Source organism: Candoia aspera, chromosome 2 (assembly GCF_035149785.1).
Source record: "Candoia aspera isolate rCanAsp1 chromosome 2, rCanAsp1.hap2, whole genome shotgun sequence".
NCBI classification, from domain to species: domain Eukaryota; kingdom Metazoa; phylum Chordata; class Lepidosauria; order Squamata; family Boidae; genus Candoia; species Candoia aspera.
In genome coordinates, this window is record NC_086154.1 from 136,575,363 (window position 1) to 136,599,032 (window position 23,670).

The 23,670-nt window shown below is 37.9% G+C and overlaps 1 protein-coding gene across 2 annotated transcripts in view; it reads left to right on the plus strand.

Annotated features, from left to right (window-relative positions):
• The window catches only part of VDR (vitamin D receptor), an 83,750-nt gene that overhangs the window by 12,932 nt on the left and 47,148 nt on the right, over nucleotides 1–23,670 (plus strand). For both annotated transcript variants that reach the window (XM_063293804.1, XM_063293805.1), the window contains exons 2-3: nucleotides 15,411–15,482; nucleotides 18,732–18,882. In XM_063293804.1, the coding sequence (XP_063149874.1) occupies nucleotides 15,411–15,482; nucleotides 18,732–18,882 (223 nt within the window). The remainder of the gene's footprint in view (nucleotides 1–15,410; nucleotides 15,483–18,731; nucleotides 18,883–23,670) is intronic.

Here is a 23,670-nt window from a genome sequence, read left to right on the forward strand (position 1 = left end):
GAAAAACATTGAAGTTTAGAGTTTATCATAATAAGAGGCTCATTCCTGCACACTCAGTTTGGGAATGCCACCAGGGTAATTACTTTACATTTTTAATGCTTTGCCTGAAGATAAGCAGCAATCTCAGATATAGTAATTTGAAACCAACTGTTTTTCTTTTTTAGCTGTTCTCACTTGTATAGAAATCAGTATTTTTCTCCCCAAAACTTTAATGTGTGCCTTCTATTATGCTAGTTCATTTTCTACCTTCCAAATGTACTTATGTGCATAAACAGGGCTGCATTCTTAATTTGGATTCATTAGTCATCTTAGTTTTGTATTCCAGTACACGTTATAATTGCAGCTACATGCAGAAATATGCCTTGTTTGTAAAGCGTCATGCAATCAAGCGGGGAAAGCCCTTGATAAACAGTAATAGGAACTATAGCTTCATTGAAGATTACAATGTCCAAAATGCAATCCTTGAGGCTGTTGTATCACTAGAAAGAATCTCCTGCATGTTCTTCTACATGCAACCTCCTCATCCTAAAAGTCTTACCCATTTTGGATTTAAGGAGTTTAAATATTTGAGGAGTACTGTGGTACTCTTTAACAACAATTTGAGTTGGTTTCATTAATTTTCAGAGCAATCTTGAGGGACTGGGAGAAGGTTAACTTGGAAAAGATTTAGGTAAATTGGAAATTTGGGAGCACTGTTACTGTACAGAATAGTGTATTAAACATGCCGTACTGTACTTCTTTTTTTAACCCTCAACCTTGTTCAGATGCATATGCAAGTAAGAAACAGAGACATGCCTATTCTATATTTGTCTTTTTAATCTTTTTAATCCCCAAATTTGCTCCATTTTGAGCAAAGAGGTCTCAGCAGAGACTTCTATCCATATTTGCATGAATGGGAGTAGAATTTCCCGTGTGCTTGGGTACTCTTATAAGCAAGATTTCTGATTGTATAGAGAATTCTACTGTTGGGTAAAACGCCCCATTCCCCAGTTCATACTTTGACACTCAAATCAGCAAGAATAGTAACAAGGAGGCTGGGCTACAGTTGCTGGAATCAGGGCTGTTGAGAGTAGTATCATGCTCCTAAAACACACTGGATTCTCAGTTCAGACATTGTAACAGTTCCTGAAATTATTTTCAATATATATTAATATAAGGAAATGTATTTTGATCAGGCAACATATTAATACAGCTTACTGGTAGTGCACACAGTACATAGGCATCAAATACCACTTCTAGTTATAAAAATGTGTCAGTAATAGATCATACAGATGAGTAATTGGTCAAATTATGGGATACAGTTAAAAAATTGTGTCAGTAACTACATGGTTACAGAATGTTACTGCACAAGAGTTGCAGCTCAAATTTAGCTGATTTCAGAAGAGTGGGCTCCCTGGGGCTACTGATCTGAGGGCAGCAGTACATTGCCACTTTGCTGAATGTGCTGAAGAAAGGCTATATAGTGGGATGGGCAACCTTTTTTTTTGGCCAGGGATCACAAACTTTATTTTTTGACCCCGAAGGCTGCAAGCGTACTGTGAAGTTGGAAGGTTGATCTTTATCTTTGTTTTTTTGTAACAAAGATGCATTAAATTTACTGGCTGAAAGGCTTGTTTGAAACAAAATGAAGAACAATTATACCACTGAGAAGGGTGATTTGCACTAAATTCACTTGTACAATCTTGGTGGCTTTGGAAAAATCACAAAAAGGGAATTAGAGGGAATCACAGATTGCTCATATCAGCTGTAGAAGCAATCGAGAGGAGAGGAACTTTTTGTGAAAAGTTTGTTGGTAACCTTCCTTAGAGTTTCTTAGGTGAATATTCCCTGCCTAGATCATCTCACTGTATTTCATTTTTTGACTATTTCTATAGCTCTTGTTAAGAGTTTGGTATAATTGGAAAAAGGAAAACAGTATCAACATTAAATTAAAAGTCACATGTGTATGTCTGCATTCATACAGAGGTAAGGTGCCTTATCATGTCTCATCAACTGTTAACCAGCATGTCACTGTATACTTTTTTTTCCTATCTGCATATTTATAGATAGATGTGAAATAATGAATGCAAGTTCTCCAACTTGTCTTGGCTCTGAGAAATCCCAAAAGGATTCTTTGGTCAAATATACAGACCCCTCAAGTTAAGCTGATCCTCCAGTAGAGGATTCTAACTAATGAGGCAGGAGCTATGTTTTCCAATGCTTGTGTAGACTAAAGGCAATTCCACTCGGGCCAGTATTAATGTATCCCCATTCATTCTGGAACCCTGAAGAGGTATAAAATGTTTCATTGCAGTAAACTCTGTCCTGTGGTTTATTTTTGGCTAAATTAGCTAAATGCTAATATAGCATAGCTACCCATCAGAGTTGTAAGATGATAGTGAATCAGTATGGAAATTATATTGACCAAAGGAAAAGCGCTGCTTTTCCAGAGAGGGCAAAGAAGCAGTTTGCAGAAATAATGCATTTAGATAAAAAATGGGAATCAAATATTTTGTTCTTTTTGTGCCACTAAAATTACTTCTCTTAGCTTATTTGTGTTGGAGTTCTAAAGCATTTACATAGGTTATGTTTTAGTGGCTGGAGCTATAAGGTCAAAGAAGGCATAGTGACCTATGTGACATTTCAGTCTGAAAAGAGATGTGCATATTTTAATATTCGCCTGAAAATCCATCTCTTTTCAAAGTAATTGTTCCTTTGGATTTCAAGGGGAAAAAAAACAATAGTATTACAGGGTTTCTGCAGTCTCAAGAAAACAATTCATAACTCTGCACTGAGGAGTATTTAGAGGAATTTACCAGACGGTTACTCAAAGTTTGTTCATTTGCCGTCAGCTTTGCTTCTTTAGACTTTGGCTGCTGGTAGCTTTTTTGAAGAGAGCATCCAATTGAGAGCAACTGTAGCCCAGGATATGCTGTGACATTGTCTACATAAATCCCTCAAGAAAAAGCATGTGTTGTCTAGCTTCCAAATAAAATCCATTTGTAATAAAATCATAGGAGGTATTTTGGACACTTGTTAAATATAACTAGTTTTGTGTGACAATTCTAAGCAAAGCTCTTTATTTGTGGATGCAACTAAATGTATGTTGGATGGATACAGCCTAGGATGTGTTGAGTGCAAGATGAAGGTGGATGGAACATTGATAAGAAAGGGAAGAGGATGGAACGTGTGGGACAAGGGTGGAAAAGCAATGTAGTGAGGAGAATAGGAATAAAAATAACATGCAAATTCAAATTAGTGGCTGGGTTTGGGGAAGACATGGAAACAGTAGCTGAGGGGAAAGCATAAAGATTAGATAATCCATGCTGTCAAACTTTCTTTCTTTGTCCTAGGCGTGAAAGCTGGCTGGGTGACTTTGGGCAAGTCACTCTCTCTCTGCCCAACTCACCTTACAGGGTGGTTGTTGTGGGGAAAATAGGAGGAGGAAGGAATATTAGGTATGTTCGCCACCTTGAGTTATTTATAAAAATAATAAAAGTGGGATAGAAAATAAATAAATGAATGGATGAATGAATGAATGAATGTCATTCAGGGTTTGTGATAAATTTAGTATAGAAATCTTGGTACATGGTATATGACAGGGTCAAGCTTAAGATTTGCAAAATACTAATTACCTTGGCATACAATGATTAACATCATATTTGAACTGATATTTATGAGATCTTTTTCTCTTCTTTGTTATTAATTGAGTGGAAATATTTCATTTTATAACCTTTTATTTCCTTATATTTTCAGTATGTGATAACCTATTAAATTGATACCCTGCACATTTCCCAATCACAGTTCTTGAATTAGCAACATCTGTTTGCCAATGGGTATATATTTACAGCATCATCTAGGTTAGCAGGTTAAAAATAAGCAATTACTTTGGACTATATGTATTTTGGAGCTAAGGATAGAACGGAAGGCACTGCATGCATCTATTGCTGGGTCTGTCTGTTTCACAGAACATAGTATTCCCAGGAGCTGTCTGTCTTCTTCACTTGGCACCCTAACCACATTCTTAAATAGATATAGTAACTCCTGCATGATCCTTTTGCTAGGCATTTGTCTTCATTGCACTCCATCTGTAGCTGCTTTTTCAGCATGGATTTGCAAGCCAGCAAATGAGTGGGTAATTAATCATTCATGCAAGGAGCTGTAACATGAAGCTTCTGTTTCCATATCTGTTTCTGTGTTGTTCCTGTTTCTGTTGTGATAGTACTAATCATACCTTGTTTTCAGCTCTTTTAGCCTCTCAATATTAATGGTACTGAAGGCCCTGTTTTTTTTCCCCTGTGTCTTTGGTTCAATTCATATTGCTATTGTCTGCCTCATCAGTGCCGCCCCCATCTTCCGTTTGTTCAATACTGGCTTAAGTTCCAGTATTAAGCGCTCTATTTGAGACTCCTGATAAACCAGAAATTGCCAAATTTTGAGGACCAGAGTATTTTGCCTCATTTAGGGTCTTTTTCTCCAAAATGCTTTCCATCTCATCTCTGCTCATCAGTGTTGGCTCAGAATTGAGCATTAAAGATACTCACCCATATTTCCAAACATTTATGTATAACCAAAGTGCTGGTTCTTGATCTTCCCCTTCAATTAAAAAAAATTGCTTTTTCAGGTACATCATGTTAACAGTGATACTGCAAAAGCAATTCCTTACTTGTTTTTTTTTTCATAGAGATTTATTAATTTTCAAGATATAATTAAAACACAAAATACAGAATGTAGAACAGATAGAATACAACTCTAAAAAAGAAGCAAGATACAATACAGTTACAGTATTTTCTCTTATCAATGCTGTCAGCTTAGCCATTTGCGCCAGTTCCATTAACTTAATCCTCCAGTCCTCCATTGAGGGAATTTGTGCATCCTTCCATCTCTAAGCGCATAAGCGTCTTGCTGCTGTTATCATATATAAGAACAGAGTCCCATGTTGCTTCCCAAAGTGTTGATCCATCAAACCCAAGAGAAACAGCTCTGGTTTCAGTTGTAAGTCCACTTGGAGAATCTTTTGAATAATAGGACATATTTGATTCCAGAATTTCTTAGCTTTTCCACAAGCCCACCATAAATGATAGAAAGTTTCTTCACCCTGTAAACATTTCCAACAAACATTTGGTACCCCATTATACATTTTGGACAGCTTATCAGGAGTTAAATACCAACGGTACATCGTCTCCTTACTTGTGAATGGTGAAGCAGTCATTAACAGTACCTTTCCCTGTTCTTGTACATCGCCACTATCTGTAGCCTAACTCCCAAAGTTCCTCAGCTAATGTAGTCACATACAATATGTAGACAAAGTCCACGTATATGGGTAACATCTAGGTCAGGGAGGTTCAAGAGAGAGATAATACGTATGTTTGTTGGTTTTCCTTAAATACTCTAACAATTCCATTGTCACTGAAGTAGCTCAGCGAAAGTTCACCCTGTGAGTCCATTTTGCACTCATTAATGGTGAGAGGAAAAAATTGGATATCACATTTTTACCTTTCAGTCATATATCTGTTCCCCATTGCTAGTTTCCAAACATGCATATCTAAATATCTGTAGCTAGTGATCTGTGCCTGGTCTGTGCTGATTTTCCTTGCTTGATCCTGCACCCCAGAACTCAGTTTTTTGTTCCTATGGTGTGGGGTTTCAAGAACTCTCCATCGAATAGTTTGCTTACTGGATTTCATTGTTCAATTCATAGTAAAGCTGCAAGGTCAAACATGCAGTTCCAAGAAAGTTATGCATTTATATAGTCTGATGGAGGACTGTATCAGAGATACAACATGGCTTTATGAAATACAGTCCCAGTCTTCTGTGTGTCCAGCTCCTCAGAGAGGACGTTCAAGCCAATCTTAGCAAACATGCATTCCTTCATTATGACTCTTCAGGTTTTTGCCCTGTGTTGTGTAAATTTGCTTGTTTTTCACACATGTTGGACAACACAAAAACCACACAGAAGAAGAACAAGTTGCTTGTTATATGTCTTGGTAATCATTATTTTGTACAATCACAGAATTCAGCCCCTTCCTCCATGCAGGAGCTAGTATTATCTGTATGCACATGTACATGTGCTCTCTTTTTCTTTAAGCTTATATGAACTGCTCCAGTTAGGACTTGGGTTGGGAAGTCAGGAGCTGGGCCTCCTTGAGCCTGTTAATTGAGGGTTGTGTGTCCATAAAAGGCTATCTTTGCTGAGGCTCAGTATACTACATAGCTGAACCACAGTTACAGATAAGCCACCTTTCTTGTTAGTTTTGATTTCTTAGCCATGAATTCCTTTGGGAAGGGATATAAGGGTTTTCTTCTCTAAGAAGTCCATATTGGGACAAATATGAGCCTGTCCTTCATCCTTCATACAAATAAATCTGAAAGGTATGGGAAAGATTGAATTTGCTTTCTTAATGTTTGCCAGGGGTGTCTTTTTCAACTTTATTTAATATTTTAAAAGCTTGGTTTGCTTAAGTAACATTGGACTCTTTACAGAGAGATCTTTCTGATGGAGCCATATGAACCTCCAATAGTTGTTGCAGATACCATAAATGGAAATAAGTTATCTCTGCCAAGAACCCCACCATATATATATTTAAATAAAATATAATCACTTCTTCTCTGTCTCCATCCAGACCGGCAAATTTTTGTAACCCAAACTCCAGAAAGTTTGGGCAGTAGAGGCCAAGTGAAATTTTGGAGAGCCACATTTCCCTCTTATAGGCTAGCCTCTCCTTAAGAGTGGCATTCATTACTCTTGAAGCATATTTGTCTTGTTTCAAAGTCTCAGAGATAACAACAAAATACAGTACAATTTTTGTCTAGGCAGGTGGTCTCTTCTTATATCAACCAAGAAACAACTGTAACTATTTTGGTAGAAGTAAGATCAGAGAATTTTAGTACTGACTTAAAATAGCACAAGTCCATTCAATGTTTTCTGTATGTACTGGGAATAGCCTGTTTGTCCTTTTGTCATGATATCATCTGTCTTCGTGGGCAACATATGGGAGCTTGTTCAAAACAAGGCTAATCTGAGAACTGTGCAGACACCATACATTGCCCTGGCTTGTGGGGACCAAACTCTCCCATTCTTCTTTACTGTCTGCAAAACTATTTGGGCAGTCTTACTCCCTTTTACTAAGTGCTCTGTGCAAATAAAGCTTCTTTGTCTTAGGTGATTTGTTAAAATATTTGAGTTTTGTTTTTGGCTTCATCAACCTAATATACGGGCAGTTAAAAAGGTGTTTTCCAGCTATTCTTGCTAATAAATATACAAAATAGTCTCTCCTCCTGCTAAATAATATCAAGAAGAATGCACAGATTTTTTTTCCCTTTTACATGTTGAGATACCATTGTGGATGCCAAAATACAGAAAACTGGTCAAGAAGCCTTGGATACCCCAGTCACTCTTTTTAACAACTGTAAACTGAAACAGTTCTAGTTCTGTTAATGCTATGTTTCTTTTTCCTCCAGTACAAAAAGCACTGACATTTAAATTGCAAAATAATAAATATCCCCAACTGGGAATTGTACAACGTATTTACATAAGGATTCCCAAATTAACCACTGATTATTAGAAAAAGGAATTATGGCTTCATATTTCATCTTGCCTTAAAAACTAGTGTTTTTCTCACAGTTTAGAGTGTGCTGTTATCAACTGAACCTAACAATGATTAGCAAAGCAAAAATCATACTCTGATCAAAGAAAAGGGTTAGCTCATGTGGGAAACATGACTTCTGGGGTATTTTCCTTTAGCAGATAGAGGTAAATTTCTTGGAGAAATTTATCAAAAGGCACTAACTATATTTCTGAACTTTGGCATAATACAAGTTGTATCATATCTAGTCATTCCATCATCAAAGGCTCCACGTTCATTTTGATGATCTTGCAGGTAAAACTCAAAATTCCTCAGTGCTCTGCAGCTCAACCTCAGCAGTAAACCAAAGACCACGATACACGGGTTTAGCTGAGAAGAGCTCAGTACCATGGAAGAATTTAATAATTGTAGCTTTGTCTCTTAACTAAGAATTATGCAGGTTACAGGTCATAACAGGAGTGTTGCATCATAGCTTGGAGTAGACTGTAATTTGGGAAGTTCCCAGTTCTCAAACCTTACTTCAGTTGTGAATTTGCTGAGGTGTGGCTTCAGCAAATCAGTATTCCTTGCAGACATAGTGTGCGGCCTGTAATACAGTAGATTAATTCTGGCCTTATTGTAGGTTTGATGTAGGAATTGCCAAGAAAATTATGTGATATATTGTGTATGCTTAAATACAATATAAATGGCCTATTGACCCAATGTTTTATCCTACTCAGTGACTAACAGGCGGGCAAGACCATCCCTCCTGTATTTCCTCCAGGATTCAGTGTATAGTAAATTGTGAGCATTTTGAGCATTTTTAAAAGCTATAGTGAGTTTAGTGGGAAGTCTTTTAGGTTACTTGACCTTTTAAAGAAATCATCTTAAGTAGGCCAGCCAAAATAGTGTAATACTGTAACAAGTTTTATTTTATTTAGAACATTTATATGGCTGCCCTTTTAAAGAAATCTAGACAGCTAACAAAAAATATAGATAAAAACACAATTTAAAAAAAAATATGAAACAGACCAATTTACGAATGAATGAGGCATCTCACATTTGTCTGAAACAAAACATCCATGCTGGGATCTACTAGCATCCTGGCCCTAGCCAGGTGGTCAGGGCTTTCTGGAAAGAGAACAGGTTTCAGGGAGGCTGTTCCATAGGGCAGGTGCTATAACAAAGAAGGTACGTCTTTTGGATCCTGCTAGATGACGTTATTTTCCAAGAGGGATCTGAAGCATGCTTACCTGCCAGATCTAGGGGTCAGGCATAAACCAGTGAAGATAGTCCCACAAGTAACTTGCCCCTGTGCCATGCAAGACTTTACAATTATCTTGAATTGCACCTGGAAGTCAGTACAGCTCTTTTAGCAATTGTATTATGTGGGCATATTGCAGTGACCTCTGGCAGAACCCTAGGGTTTCATGGACCCCTGGTTGGGAAACCCTGATCTAAACCCTTTCCAGTTGTTTCTTGGCTTATGAAAATGCTGCCTGCCTGCCTGAACTGATCTAGTTTAGAGATCTCTTTCATTAATTTATGCAGTGGATTAAGCTTTTTGCAGTCTTCCAGGTTTTGAATATTCTGAATCCTGGCTTCAGATTGTCAGTGCTGCACTATTGCTGAATAGTCAGCCATCAGCATGAAACTATGGTAGAGCAAGGGATGTCACATATTATGCAAAATCAATCATAATGACAAAAATGGCAATGTCTGAAAAAGTATGTCTGAAGTAATTCCGAAGCCCTCTGCCCAAAAATCTTGGAGTCGTGGGCATTCTTGCCATATATCATATTAATGAGCCAATAGGGGTTATCTTTGAGGGCTTTTCAGAATTTATTAGATGCGTTTGCAGAGATGAAATGTACAATACATAAAGGGTGTTAAATAAAATAATGGGAGGTCTGATGTCTGTTTTAAAACAGTGTATATTTGTAATCGTTTTCAAGATACACAAATGAGCTAGTTTTTATTGGAAAAACAGTGAGAGAGGGAAACAATGATGAAATCCTCTTCTCCGAATAATTCAGTCCTCCACAGCTACTGTTGAGTCCCACATGTTTCACTGAGGTAAAGCTTCAGCAAATCCACCAGTGTCTGCCAACTAACATTCTCTTGTCTCTTCCCACACACACTATCTTGTTACAGTGAAAACAATTCAGCTGTAATTCAGGGTACATCACGATACACTGTTCTTTCCTGCATTTATGCTATGATCTGTTAAAGCCTCCAAAGTCACACTATGGACTATAGTCATAATTGGTAGATTATAGCAATTGTCAAGTTCATGATAGATAGCAGGATCCAGTCTTAAGCAAACAAGAGTGTAGGAGCTTCAGTTTGCTCCCTGTTGTTACTTTTTCACATATAATCTGCTTGCCTATCTAGGTGGCAGCAACAGGTGCTCAAACTTTGCTGATCTTAAAAAACTCAACAATGTCAGACCTGTTTAATTCCTGGATGGAAGATCACCAGGAAGTCCTGGGACTGCAGAGTTGGCTGGGAAGTAAGAAAAAAAAAAATGCTTCTGAAACAGTTGTACACATGCAGCTGCTTTAATGACTAAAAAGAAAAGGTGCTCCACAAATGCTCCTATCCGTTGTGAAGCATTGCTAAATATTCACATCTTCAGCTTGGAAATCTGAAAAACCTCCTTGTTTTGCCAGGACTGTTTTAACAAAAGTTGGTGGTGGTGTTTATAAAGCCTTGTGTAGTCTCCATTTATGAACCTAATTCAGATTTTTGAAAAGCAAGACCAAATGTGTCTAGTACGTATAGCAATATGTCTGTCTGTCTGTCTGTCTATATATCTGGAGACTGATTGATAGAATGAGAATATCAAACATTAGAGAAGTGTGTACAAGAGCTTCCAGCTAATTTGATACCACTAATGAACTTCAGAAACCGAGAAGGCTTCTAGCTTTCTAGATTATCATGTGATTGAAAATGAACCTTATCTGTAAAGGCCCTTGTCTCTACAGGTCAAAGAACTATATACTCTTACCTGATCTTCTTGCTTGTTTCCCAACTCACTTGCAGGCATAAGCAACTTCTGCTATTCTACGTGTTGCAGCTGAACTACAACTCCCAGGATTACTCCCTATTGGCCTTGCTTCCTAGAATGCTCGGAGTTACAAGATCAGCAATATCACAGTATTGCTTATTCCTGTTCTAGTCAATTCTCTGACCATTTAGGTGTTTGGAAGGACACTTTGATTCTGTGAAATGCTTAGTCACCTTATAGTAGTTCTAGTTCCTCAAAACAATCTATCTTTGTCCTAAATTTACATTGCATGAAATGGTTCTGTTTTTAATAGCATCTATCTGCAAATAGTGTTGAACTTTCGTTGAATTCTGTACGGTTTGTAAACCATTTATGACGCCTTTGTTCCAAACTTGGGACATGCACAAATCTGACAAGGCAGAAAACAAAGAAGAGGAAGAAAATTCTGATTGCATTTACTGAAAATGTTCCCTTAAAGTGTTGGGGCTTTTTTCCAGAAAAACTAAGTTGCAGATGATGTTGAACATTTTTATTGGTTTCAGAAGATAAAAGTTATGTTGCCTGGATAGTAAAATACTGCATGTTTTGAAGACCTATTTTGCCTGGTCATGTTCCTGTTTAAATTTATTATGGCATAACTCATTTATGTATTTATTTCATTAAACTTATTATATTAGTCTATTACTTCACTTTATATTCAACAGTGTCTTGAGTATGAGTAAGATCCATAGGATGTATGTAGGATATATTTTGGCAGGCTTACTCCATTTACTTTTGAGTACATGGTTTGTTTTTCATTCCACCATCCCAATATGCTATCTTCAATTCAGGGATCAAGTCAAAGTTAATGCTTAAGTCTGAACCATAAAATGATCATTTCTCTTATTACAATTGAAAAATAAGTGTAAAAACCTATAGGATCAGCATATATATGCTGCATTAGATGCTTCATAATATCAGGAAATAATGCAGACTCCAAAATGTTTGTTGGGTAATCTTCTGTGTAGGTAGTTGAATACAGTGCTTCCTATTAATTTTTTTAAAGAAGAAATGGTAAAATCTACTGGGATTTTTATTAATAAAAATTAAGTGCCAGATTTAAATCTTATGAAATGTAGTTGGAATGGAATTGATCTAGTATGTTAAATTAGTGCAAATGATGCCATATATACCAGGATTTATCCAGCCAGCAAATAAGTAGCTTTTTTCTGTTGGAAAAAACTCTAGATGACAATACATAATAAAACACCAGAGGAGTTAATTTGGGGAGTGGGGGTGGGGAGCATCTGGAAAATAAATCCAAAGTTGAGTCTAACCTGTTTTTAAATAATGTAACTAGCAGGGAGCTTCAAATTTTATAGATATTACCGAATTTTAAGAAAATTAATTTAATTTTAAAGGGCTTTTGAAATGTTGATCCTGGTGAAAGACTACAATAAGTATTTATTACATGCATAGAGTCATACATTTATTTATTAAATTTATAAATATGTGTACGCATATCTAGCTATATCTTCCTAAACAGGAAAATACCTGTTTCCTGATCATCACATTATATTCCACCTTTCCTACAGTTTTTCCCCACAATACCAACCCTGTGAAGTAGGTTTGGGTGACTGTGAGTGACTGACTCAAAGTCCTGCAGAAGCTGAACATGGCCAAACGCGGACTAGAACTCGGCTCTCCCTTTTCCCAGTCCTAGCCCAAAATCGTACCCACTACACTATACTGGCTAGCTTATTTATGTATTTATTTATAACCATTTTAACCACAGTTTCATTGTTAAAAACCGAATGCCAAACTGGGGAATTTCATAGAATTGTTACGTATCATTTATTGAGGTAGCAAAAGGGCAATAAACTGTGAATGTTGTAATGAAACTGGTAGGCTGTTTTCCACAGGGACAATTAAGTAGTAGCTGCTTAAGATTCGGGAATTCCATCTGAAAGGTGTATTAGTCATTGTTTAATGATATATTCATAATTCTGTTTAGCGAAAATTCATCTGCCTCTTGAATATTTGGTATGTGGGTATGTATCATATGGAACTAATTAGGTAAATTAGTTCCATATGACGTAAAGTCCAGTCGTGTCCGACTCTAGGGGGCGGTGCTCATCTCTGTTTCAAAGCCTTGGAGCCGGCGTTGTCATAGACACTTCTGGGTCATGTGGCCAGCATGACTACACGGAACGCCGTTACCTTCCCACCGAAGCGGTACCTATTCATCTACTCACATTTGCATGTTTTCGAACTGCTAGGTGAGCAGGAGCTGGGATGAGCAACGGGAGCTCACCCCGCCGCGCGGTTTCGAACCGCCGACCTTCCGATCGGCAGCTCAGCGGTTTAACCCGCAGCACCACCGTGTCCCTTATGGAACTAATTAAGACCTAGTAATTCCAACTGTATAAATGAGGCCGAAGGTCTAGAGACTATAGCATACTGAGAAAGAAATGTATACTAAAATCTTAAAAAGCTGCTAGCTTAGCCTGTTATGGCTACTGGTAGTTCAGGTTTCCATGTAGAGAGGGCCTCGCCCAAAGACAGGTTTCATGTCACCCAAACCCATGGCTTGTTTAATCTTGGCCTATTGAATAAACCACAGTTAGCTGGCTTCACCATAACATGTCATGCTAAAATTGAATAAACCCAATGAACCAGGCTACTTTTCCAGAAGACAGATTGTGCTGCATGCTCTGGTGAGATTTTTCTTAAGCCTTTCCCCCAATTTTAAGTAGAGGATTGTAACCTTTTAAGAGGTATTATTTTACCCCAGTTAACTGAAGGAAAAATTTCAAACATCTCAAGAAAAGAAGCAGTGAAATAATTTGCAAGCTTCAGGGAACAGACCATAATTAGAGGACGTTCCCACTATCTTTTAAGGAATCTGTTTTTGTCTGTACGTGATAAAGGCAAAAAAATGAAAAAAAAATCAGGCAAATCTTTGTGATGCAGAAAGATCATCTCTAGCCCAAGGAAGTGAAAATATCTTGGAAGTGCCAGATTCTGTTGGTGAAAGATGCTCTTGTTGGCATTCAGAAAGATACAGTATTATCAAGAAGTAATTTGGCATTTCTTTAATGAGGTAACAGCCAATATCAAGTATTAGCAACTCTGCCATGATACTGAAATCTGAAATTGTTGGAATGGCTAGAAGACTCCTGTTTTATTTTGGATGGAAGTGGCCTGTGACTACCTTGACTAATTTAATTTCTGGGTTGCATGTTCTTGCTAGAATAGAGATCTGGAATTTGTAAATCCTAACCCTAAATCTGGTTATCTTATGCCCAGTAAACCAGCGTGTTTCAAAGCTCTAGTCTACTCAAGGGCCAGCTTCAGCACTGAATTTAGACATATCTGGGTGTATCTATGAAATCACTGTTTTTGTGAAACCTGAGGGTTACATTCATATCTTAAAATTAGCCGGTAACTAGAAATTACCCAGTAACCAAAGAAACATGTTTAATTCCAAAAGGAGGAGATTCTGGTTTTGTGAATTTGGAGAAGTGCTGAGAGTGGGAACTGATGCTCCAGAGTATTTTTTAAAGAAACAATAACATAATCTTTCAAAAAATATGCACAAAGACAGGATTTTTATGTTTCCGTGTATGGTGTGGTTACAAAGGACCAATCTAATTCTTGTTATAGCCTAAGAAGAATGTTGTGTCATACTGAAATATATGTATGTTATAATAATATACAGTAGCTGTAGCCATCTTCTTTGTTTGCCAAATCTGCCTTCAATGGATTATATGGATCAAGCCTGTATAATAAATGATAGCAACCTCAGGATGGATTGTAGTGTGCGTGACTACTGTACAGCAGTGGGTTATTGTATTGTACTGAATGATATGATTAAATTCTAAAAGCTACACTGAAAATTAAGGAGAATTAGTTTATGTGTTTTTAAACAAAAGAAACCCATCACTTCAATAAATATAATTTAGAAAAACAGTATTTGTTCTAGTTTTTAAAGTGCCATTTAGAGTTCTGTGTTGTGCGGATTGTACTATCGTACTATTCTATCTGTGGTTGATGAACAGACTTTAACCTTAAAAAGTGCAGATTCATGAACCTGAACAATTCTTCAAATTCCTAAGTGCCAGTTTAAGTATTTTGGATAAATAAGCCTGCTGACAATGAGTTGGCTATGACAAGGAAAACCTGTAAGTGCTATCTCTGTTTCACTCCAGAAGACAACTATACTATTTTTACAATCCTGTTTAGAAATATTTGTCAGATAAACCATGAAGAATTTTGTTCTTTTTACATTGTCCTATGCTTTCTATTTAACTGGGTGTTTCTTCTAGAAAAGAATAACCTCTCTGTTCTGAAGGCCCCTCATGTAGCTAGTTGTTAATATCTTTGAGAATTCTCCAATTTTCCTTTGCAGTGCCCTGAACCCCGCATGGAATTAGCAAAAAATCAGGAATTTGGTAGCACCTTTTCCAACTAACAAGTTTTATTAAAAGGCACACGCTTTTGTGAGCTGCAGTTCACTTCATCAGATGAGAAAAGTGAGTGTCTTAATACAAACGGTCAGTTGGAAAAGGTGCTGCCAGATTCCTCTTGATTTTTTACCACCATAGGCTAACACAGATAACTAGCATTCTCTCTCACATTTCTGAGGTGACGTTACAAGAAGCAGTACTAAAGTGACACCTGATTTTTTGTGACTTATGTTTAGGTGTGGTGAATTATTTGCAGAGTGCCATGCCTCATTCTTTAATGTATGTTGCTTACGTCAATAGGTTGGAGTTAAAAGCTAGAATAAATTCCCAAACTCAAAGTAGGTGAGACTTGGACACACTCTTGATAATTGTTGGATGTTAACTTTTTATAATAATTTTGGATTGCAGGTGGTTCCATGTCAGAGTTTCAGAGCTCGTGGGAATTATTTCAGCAGGGTATCCCAAATGATCTGGATGTCGGTAAAGTACCTTGCTTTCTTTCAAAAATATTCCTGTGAAGTAAAATAAGATACTTCTGCCAGAGAGGAAAAATAAATTGTGCATTTTGAAATTACATTGTCTCAACCATTCTGAAAAGCCTGATGGACAAATCAACATCTGCTCTTTGATCTTTCTTGAATAGCCCAGTTTTTTGCATATATTTTCTTTGGTATTGGAATCTGCAGTTAATCTGTAGGACTGATTTTGAATGAAACGTGATAGTCTTTCAGTTGTGACCTACTTTTTGTTAATGTACAAGGGTACAAGCTTTCAAACTACTTAAGTGCTTGTGTGGGTAAAAAATAGAGCTTTGGATTAGGATAGCAATTTCTGATCTGCTGTGAGCTCACCAAGCAATCTTAAGATGGACATCTCTGATTTTATGATGTCAGCCTTTTATTTGCAAAATGAAGACAGTAGATGATTTTCTTCTTCTTCTTCTATAAATTTATTTATTTATTGTTCAAATTTAATCACTGCCCATCTCCCCCCGAACAGGGGGACTCTGGGCAGTTTACAATAAAATTAACAATTTAAAACATCCATATATAAATAACCTAACAAAGAACCAGGCAATAAAATAATAAATATATAAATATAAAATCCAAGTGGCAAAGATTGCATTTGATGGGGGGAACTCTACAACACCAGCCACCCCTGGGAAGTTATTACAAGTTGTCGTCTTATAATAGCAAAAGTCATCCAATTGCTTTTCTACACACTTCTATTTGCTATAAAATGCTAAGCGTTATTGCTAGATATTGTTAGCTGTATTTTCCTCTTGTACTTCATAACATTTGTGGTGGAGCACAAATGTTTAATGTGAGAGTGTGTGCTGATGTTGGAACACAGATACGGACATGGAGGGACTTCAGAGGATGATAGAGAGAAGGATTGTGAAGACTAGCTTCACCAACAAGAAAAGCTTACAGATCGCTTTTCTCTTCATCTCAGTGGAAGCCCTCCTCTGACATGGTAAAGAAGACAGTCTTTCTCCTAAGGAGAGATAATGACCCTCAATCATGATTCCGCTTTTTCCTCCACACAAAGTATTGTTTTCAGCAGAGGGAAGATTCCTTGGCCTATTCATGATGTCAGATCATGAATTTTCAAGAGTCCTAATGTATACAAAGACCTTCCATGAAAATAGAAGGCTGTCCTCTGCAAAAAGTCACTTTGCATGTGGAGAGCAGTGGCAGAGGGGGCGGAGCTAACATCTCCTCCTTCTGTTTAAGAGCCTATATGCATTACAGGTGCCTGAAGGTTTCAGCCACAACGCAGTGGCTGTAGTGCATGTAGTGAAGTGGATGTTTTCAGCTCTGCGGACTTGGAATTCTGTAGTCCCAACAGATTTGTGGTACATCTGGCTAACAAAGACAATTTGAGCCCTTGAGCTAGAGTAAGCTGTAAAACTTGCTACATAGAGCAGTGTTGAATAATGATTCTAGCATTTAATCAAACTACATACAGAGCGATTGAGCCCTAAACTAACTTTTTAGGAATCTTAGAGCAAATTCTCTGTTGGACTGCTCCAACAAATTAGCTCTTCTGGCTGAATGCATAGTGTATTAAAACCATGAACAGTGGGCTGGCTGATAACACCTGAAAGGATTAACTGTGTTAAATTAATAACAAACTTTTCCCAATGTTGTAGAGAATCAGTTATTCTTAGTTGTCTAATAGTCTTCCGTGACTGTGTTTAGGTTCTTCACAAACGTATTGGTCCAAGGGGATACCACCTGTCCCTCATTCTTTGTGTATATTCTTTTTGTAGATATTATTGGCTGCTCTGTAGATAATAGTTTCAGTTTTAAGAAAGATTTAATCAAGCCCTAGTTGCTAAAAACATTAACTTCTCCATCCTGGGTTATAAGCTAAGCAATTTCAATTTGCATAAAATCAGTTTTATTTTTTCAGTGTCTCTTCCAAAAAAACCTTTTCCACCCGTAGCCTCAGTACCAGAACTGAGAGAAAATAATTTAAGGGGCCATAAAAAAAAAATGTGGGCAGAAGGAAGTTCATCTGCTCTTAACAAACAGAATTGCCAGGTATTAACATATGGGTCTGTCACTAATACATATTATTTGAAGCCAGTCCTTTCAGATAGAGACCTTTTTTTAATCTAAGCCCACCTGTACACACGCTACATACATGTTGCAGAACAGCTTTTAAAAAAATCCTTATGTAGAAGCAGACCAGAAGAGATTTTCAGTAACTAGCCCCTGATGAATATTCCAGATTCTTGGCTCTCAATTTTTAGCCTTAATTGAAAAGATTTTGCTTCTAGTGGGACCATAGAAGAAACATTTGAAGGAATAAACTGTTGAATTACTTGTTTCTGTCGTACACTGTATGGCAGGGTTTCTCAACCAGGGTTCTGTGGACCCCTCGAGTTCCACAAGAGGTCCCTGGGCATTCCCTGGGGGATCACGATTTATTTTAAAAATTATTTCAAATTCAGGCAACTTCACATTAAAGAGGTAAGTTTCATTCTTTAGTTTAAGGACACTGTTAATGCATATATACAGGCCTACACAGGAAACGAATATAATGTTGTTACTTCTGGCCTATATTTGAGCCTGAATGTGCAGGGGTTCCCCGAGGCCTGAAAAATATTTCAAGGGCTCCTCCAGGGTCAAAAGGTTGAGAAAGGATGCTGTATGGTATTAAGATTAATAAGAGAAGCATACATCTAGTTCTTCTCCGTAAAATGAGAATTAAAAGACAGAGTTCTGACTCTTCCCTTGCAATTCTGTTTCCTTTTCATATGAAATCTCACAGTATGAAAAATAAATTATTTTCACACTTTCCTTGTTTGAAACACCCCCCTCCCCTAAATTTGGTATAAACAGTGAAACTATACCATGAAATCTTTTCTTTTGAAAAGGTAATGTAGAAATATCCTGGTTGGGCAATATTTACTTCCTGTAATTCAGCCATTTATATGAAGGTGAGCAGACAAAATAGAACTTGTTGCAAGATATGTTTTTATCATCCTGAAAATCAAGAATATGTTTGTTAAGACCTGTACATCTTGAATGAAACATGTTACTGTGCTCACGGAAATATTCATAGTCAGATTGATAATGGGGCGAGAGAACTTCTTGCTGGCTTTTATATATTCTGTATGTATTGTTGCCATATTACTCAGAGAATATTTATTTTGAGTATATTTACTCAGAAATTACTATGATGAAGTTGGTAACATTTACATTTCCTCTGTCACAGAAATGGAGCCCATGGCCCCTTGTCCATCCTTTACTGATGCAGCCAATGACTTTGACAGGAACATTCCCCGCATCTGTGGTGTCTGTGGAGATAAAGCTACCGGCTTTCATTTTAACGCTATGACCTGTGAAGGCTGCAAAGGATTTTTTAGGTATGTGGTTCTTCACTTAAACTAATGCAGTTTTGGTCCATGACTTATCTTTTTATTGGAGCAGCAGTTTCTTCTTGCCATCAAAAATCAGTCAAAAAAAGATGGTTTCTTATCTTCTTCTCAGGCCCGCAACTAGGGTCTGTGTTACCTGGGCAAACATGGATTCCACATCCATTTTGGCGCCCCCCCAGCACTCATTTTGGCACCCCTGCCAGAGCTCATTTTGGCACCTCCCCAGTGTGGTGCCGGGGGCACATGCCCTGCTTGCCCCCCCCCCCAGTTGTGGCCCTGCTTCTTCTTAAACAAATGCAACAAAATAATAATACTTGTAAAGTACCTTTAAAGAAACCCAATGTACCTATTCATAGTCTAAGGAAGGAAATATAAATTGTTTTGCCTCCAATATGGTGGCTAACTTTTAGATGGGAAACTATTTGATTGGAACCTCAAACTGAACTTATTCCTATATAATAAGAGGAAATAAGAAAGCAGCTAACTTTCATCACCTAATTTAACGTGTGGTGCAGAGTGGCAGGCGGCAGTATTGCAACCGAAACTCTCCCCACGACCCGGGTTCGATCCCAGCGGAAGCTGGATTCTCTCTGGGTAGCCGGCTCAGGTCGACTCGGCCTTCCGCCCTTCCGAGGTCAGTGAAATGAGCACCCAGCTTGCTGGGGAAGGTGACGACTGGGGAAGGCAATGGCAAACCACCCCGCTATAGTCTGCCAGAAAAATGTCGCGAAAGCGGCGTCCCCCCAAAGGGTCCGACATGACTCGGTGCTTGCACAGGGGACCTTTCACCTTCAAGAGGAAATTATCGTTGCATATACACTAGCCAGGAGTGTTCCAAGAACAGTCATCAGTTTAGCATATTTCATACATGAAATGCTTAGTTCTCATATGGTACACTTCTGTAATTATGACATTTGAGGTTTTCCTGGGAACCATTGGCATAAAATGGATGAGTAATTGTAGCTATAATCAAGAGCTGAAGCATGACTAATGAAGGGAAATCTCATTAAGACTACAATTGGAAGGTAGGAATAGCACTGATATGGGATTTATATAAACACTAAATTGGAATTCTAAAGGACAATTTCCTCGTAATGTGATTTTTTTAATTGCAGCATTTCTGTAGGAGACATATTTACTTCGCAAAATAAAGAATTAGATAGGCTGTTCTGCATACCATAGACATTGCAGCCAGATTTCCAGTCAGGCTACAGTGCACTTGGCTAACCAGAACTGCAACATTTTCTTCAATTACAGTTGCTTAAGTGAGTGACTTGTCTGCCAGGGGTGTATTTCCACACCAAGACTGGTGCCCTCGGCTAACCAGTCATGTACTGTCTGTCCTAGACATAAAACACACCAGGTTAGGTTTTTCCTCAAGTTAATGAAACGTTAGCTGGAAGAACTGATAGATACTTGGGGAAATAGTGAATGAGGCTTTGAGAGTGAGTACTTCACTCCCTGTAGCATGTTGTCAAAATGTAAACAATTCTTTCACAGGTATTCTGAAAATCATAACTTTAATTATTTGACTAAGGAAGATCTCCACCTTTCAGAGAACACACCTGTGACCCGGTGTTCCCCAAAAGTATGGCAGCTAAGGAGCAGTGCTTTCCTGAAATAAAAGCTGAAGATGTATCACTAGCAGTGTTAGTACCCCTAGAACATGGAGCCATCTAGAGCCAAGTTGTGGTAGGCTGAGCCTTTAGAGCTGTGTGGAGGCCAGCAGCAGGAGCTGAGTGGTCTGAAGCAAAATTGGTGTGACGCTTGGGTCATTTTGTGTCACAGCAGGTTGTTTTGTGTATGAAAGAAGCAGTACCTCTTCCGAAGTGCAAAAAGATTGCGTGCCCGTATCGTAGAGTAATAACTTGTATAGAGATTCAGTGGAAGAATCCTTGTTGGGCTTTTGAGCGTGATCAAATGATTTCTAGTGCACAAGAGGAGATTCAGAAGAGAAGATTATGACAAAGCTGCTTTCTTTGGTATATGAGCAAGTCCAGTTAATGTGTATCCATGTATACTTTGTAAATGATTGCTCTAGGCCTATAGTAGATTGACCTGAAATTGGTTTCTCTTTAAGAAACGTATTAGTAACATGTTATTAATTTAAGATACCTTTGTCAAGAAAATTGGTTCTGTGCCTTGGGAGATCCAGTGTTTTCCAGAATTTTTAAACAAAATGAAAGAGGGATTAACTGTGATTACCTAGAAGCTAGAATACAGCTAGCTTCCTTAAGGACTGGTTTGCTCCCTCCTTTTTATCCCTTCCTCCAGTGTGGGTGGGTGGAAGAATTTTGAAGTTGTAACTTTTACTTTAGACTAATCGAGCTTTATGTCACAACCAAGCTGGAGTGTGTTTAGTCTTTTGTTGCCAGCTGACACAGACCAATATGATAGGGTTATAATGTCTGGGCTTGGATACACGCTTGGAGAAACAACTCTGAACAGTGACAGTTTTTTCTCCACTTCTCAGAGAATACCTTTGCCCAGCTTGGTCAGCATACATGTGGTTATTATCTCTCATTATCTGAAAGTTTTAAAAGCTTATCATGTGGCAGTTTTAGTTGTTTTCCTTAGTTTCCCATTTTTCTACTTAAAGAGTTTCTTCAGATCAATTATCTCTGATTTCCACTGTCACCATTATTCTGCATCAATCTACAGTTTCTTGTTGAAATGAATTTTTGCAGCAATCTTAAATTATGCCCGTTTCTTTAAATGAATGGAATCTTCTGTCTGTTCATTCCTCTTACGCTTTTTACCCAAGCTGCATCTTAGACATTAAGCTTTCTTTAATATCACCATTGGAAATAAATTTAGATAGTAGTGGGATATAGATGAAATAAACCAACCAACAAATAACATAATTTCTAAATACACTCCAGGCAAACTAATTTTGTGGTGTGGAAAGCTTTGGAAGTGGAAGATTACAGAGCAGGATCTCCATTCCAAAACTACTCTATGTAAAAGATGCTGAAACCAGATTTGTTGGAACTCCAAATCCATGGTTCTTGTATTCTATATTGAGCCTATATTTCTACTGCTAAATTTGTCTATATGAGAGCTAGTAAATTTTGTAAAACCTGTCCACATATAGTTAATATTTTAAAGCAAGACAAAGGGCACTTCCACACACCTGTGTTAATGTGCATTCTTCCCAACCTTGAATTGGCAGAAATGTCAATACGATTTGTGCTGCCTCCATTGCAGAGCTTTACTGTGCCTCCACAGGGTAGATGGGGAGTGGTGCTGTTCTTACAGAGTTAACATGGGACAGTTTCAGGGCAATACTAGATGGATTGTGTCACCTCCTGGTGGCAGAAACAATGACAAATTCCTCTCCAATAACATGTGGCATGAAGGGGGCTTGCGGCAAATGACAGAAACGGGGTTTAGGCACTTTCAAGTTGCCAGAGTGGTCTTCTGGAAGGCAGTTATTTTTTTAGTGACAAGTTGGTGGTCCTGAAGAGAGCTTGCAGGCCCTTTGACTGAGCTCCTTCCCATGTCACAGTGTGTCCCTTCTACATGCCCCATCAACCGGTCAGCTGGTTGAGGGTTCTTTTATCTTTGATACAGGAATACCCAGCTTTCAGAAGTTGGATATGTTAACATGGAATATCCAGAAATGAACAAATAAATAAGCAAGTTCAATTCATTCATTCATTTATTTTTATCGATCAAATTTTATCATCTCCCCCCAATGGAGGGGCTCTGGGCGGTTCAATCATATTCAAAGAAGGAGCCCATAACAAGCAGCCCCTGGAAGGAAGTAAAATGGCATCAGAATAATCCAAATAACAGTACTCCCCTACCAGTGCATAATAAAGCCATGTGAAATCCATTCATGGCAAGGCTGGTAAAAAAAAAACATGTGATATGTTCATTTGAAACATAACCAGTGAGTAATGCATCTCTGCTGATTTAAATCAATTGTCAGTGGGAGGTTTATGGGGAGCAGGGCACAAATTTAAAGGCAAGTCTGTTGGTAGACCTGTACATATAAGGAACTCATGTAATGCTTTATCTGGATTTTCTGAACTGCCATCTAGGCATTACATGGGCAGATGCCCCTGGCAAGCCAGGTAAATTGGATTATCTCTATTTCCCCACCTGGGAGCTGGCCACATGAAATGTTGGTTTAGGCAGACATTCCTGGAGTGGATAATGGGAAATAAATGCATCTGATACTCTGCCACCTATAATAGGCTGGGTATTGCCCTCAGCCTAATAGGTATCTAAGGTAGACATGACAGATAATGTGAAAGAGGATGAAAGTTATTGAAAGTGGATCATGAAGAACTGAACTGAAGGCAATGAGTAGAGCAGGTAAAAACTGTTATCCAAATAATGAGTGAATGACTATATGAAATGAAGTGAGAGAAAACCTTAAATGTCTGAATATCTTCACTTGCAGATTTTGTTACGTTTTAAAATGGTTAATCAGACATTAGGCATTATTTGAGTTAGATAAATAAACTTACTTCCCATGTTAGGAATAAGAGATGGTGCTGCTGGACCTTGTGTAATCTACCTCCCCGTTTACCTGAGAGCTAGATAAAATACAGGGTTACGTTGAAACAAAGTTATTGTGAACATAGTGTTACTTTAAAGAAGTTTCCTTCTTCCTACTTAATACATGGCATAATACAAGCTAGGATGTGATATCATAGGGATTGACATTTCTGTTAGCTGGTGATTTTGGGAAGGGAGAATCACAAACAATGCAATACGGTAGTTTCACAGCATACATCTTATTATAGTAGAGGTATTAGAAAGAGA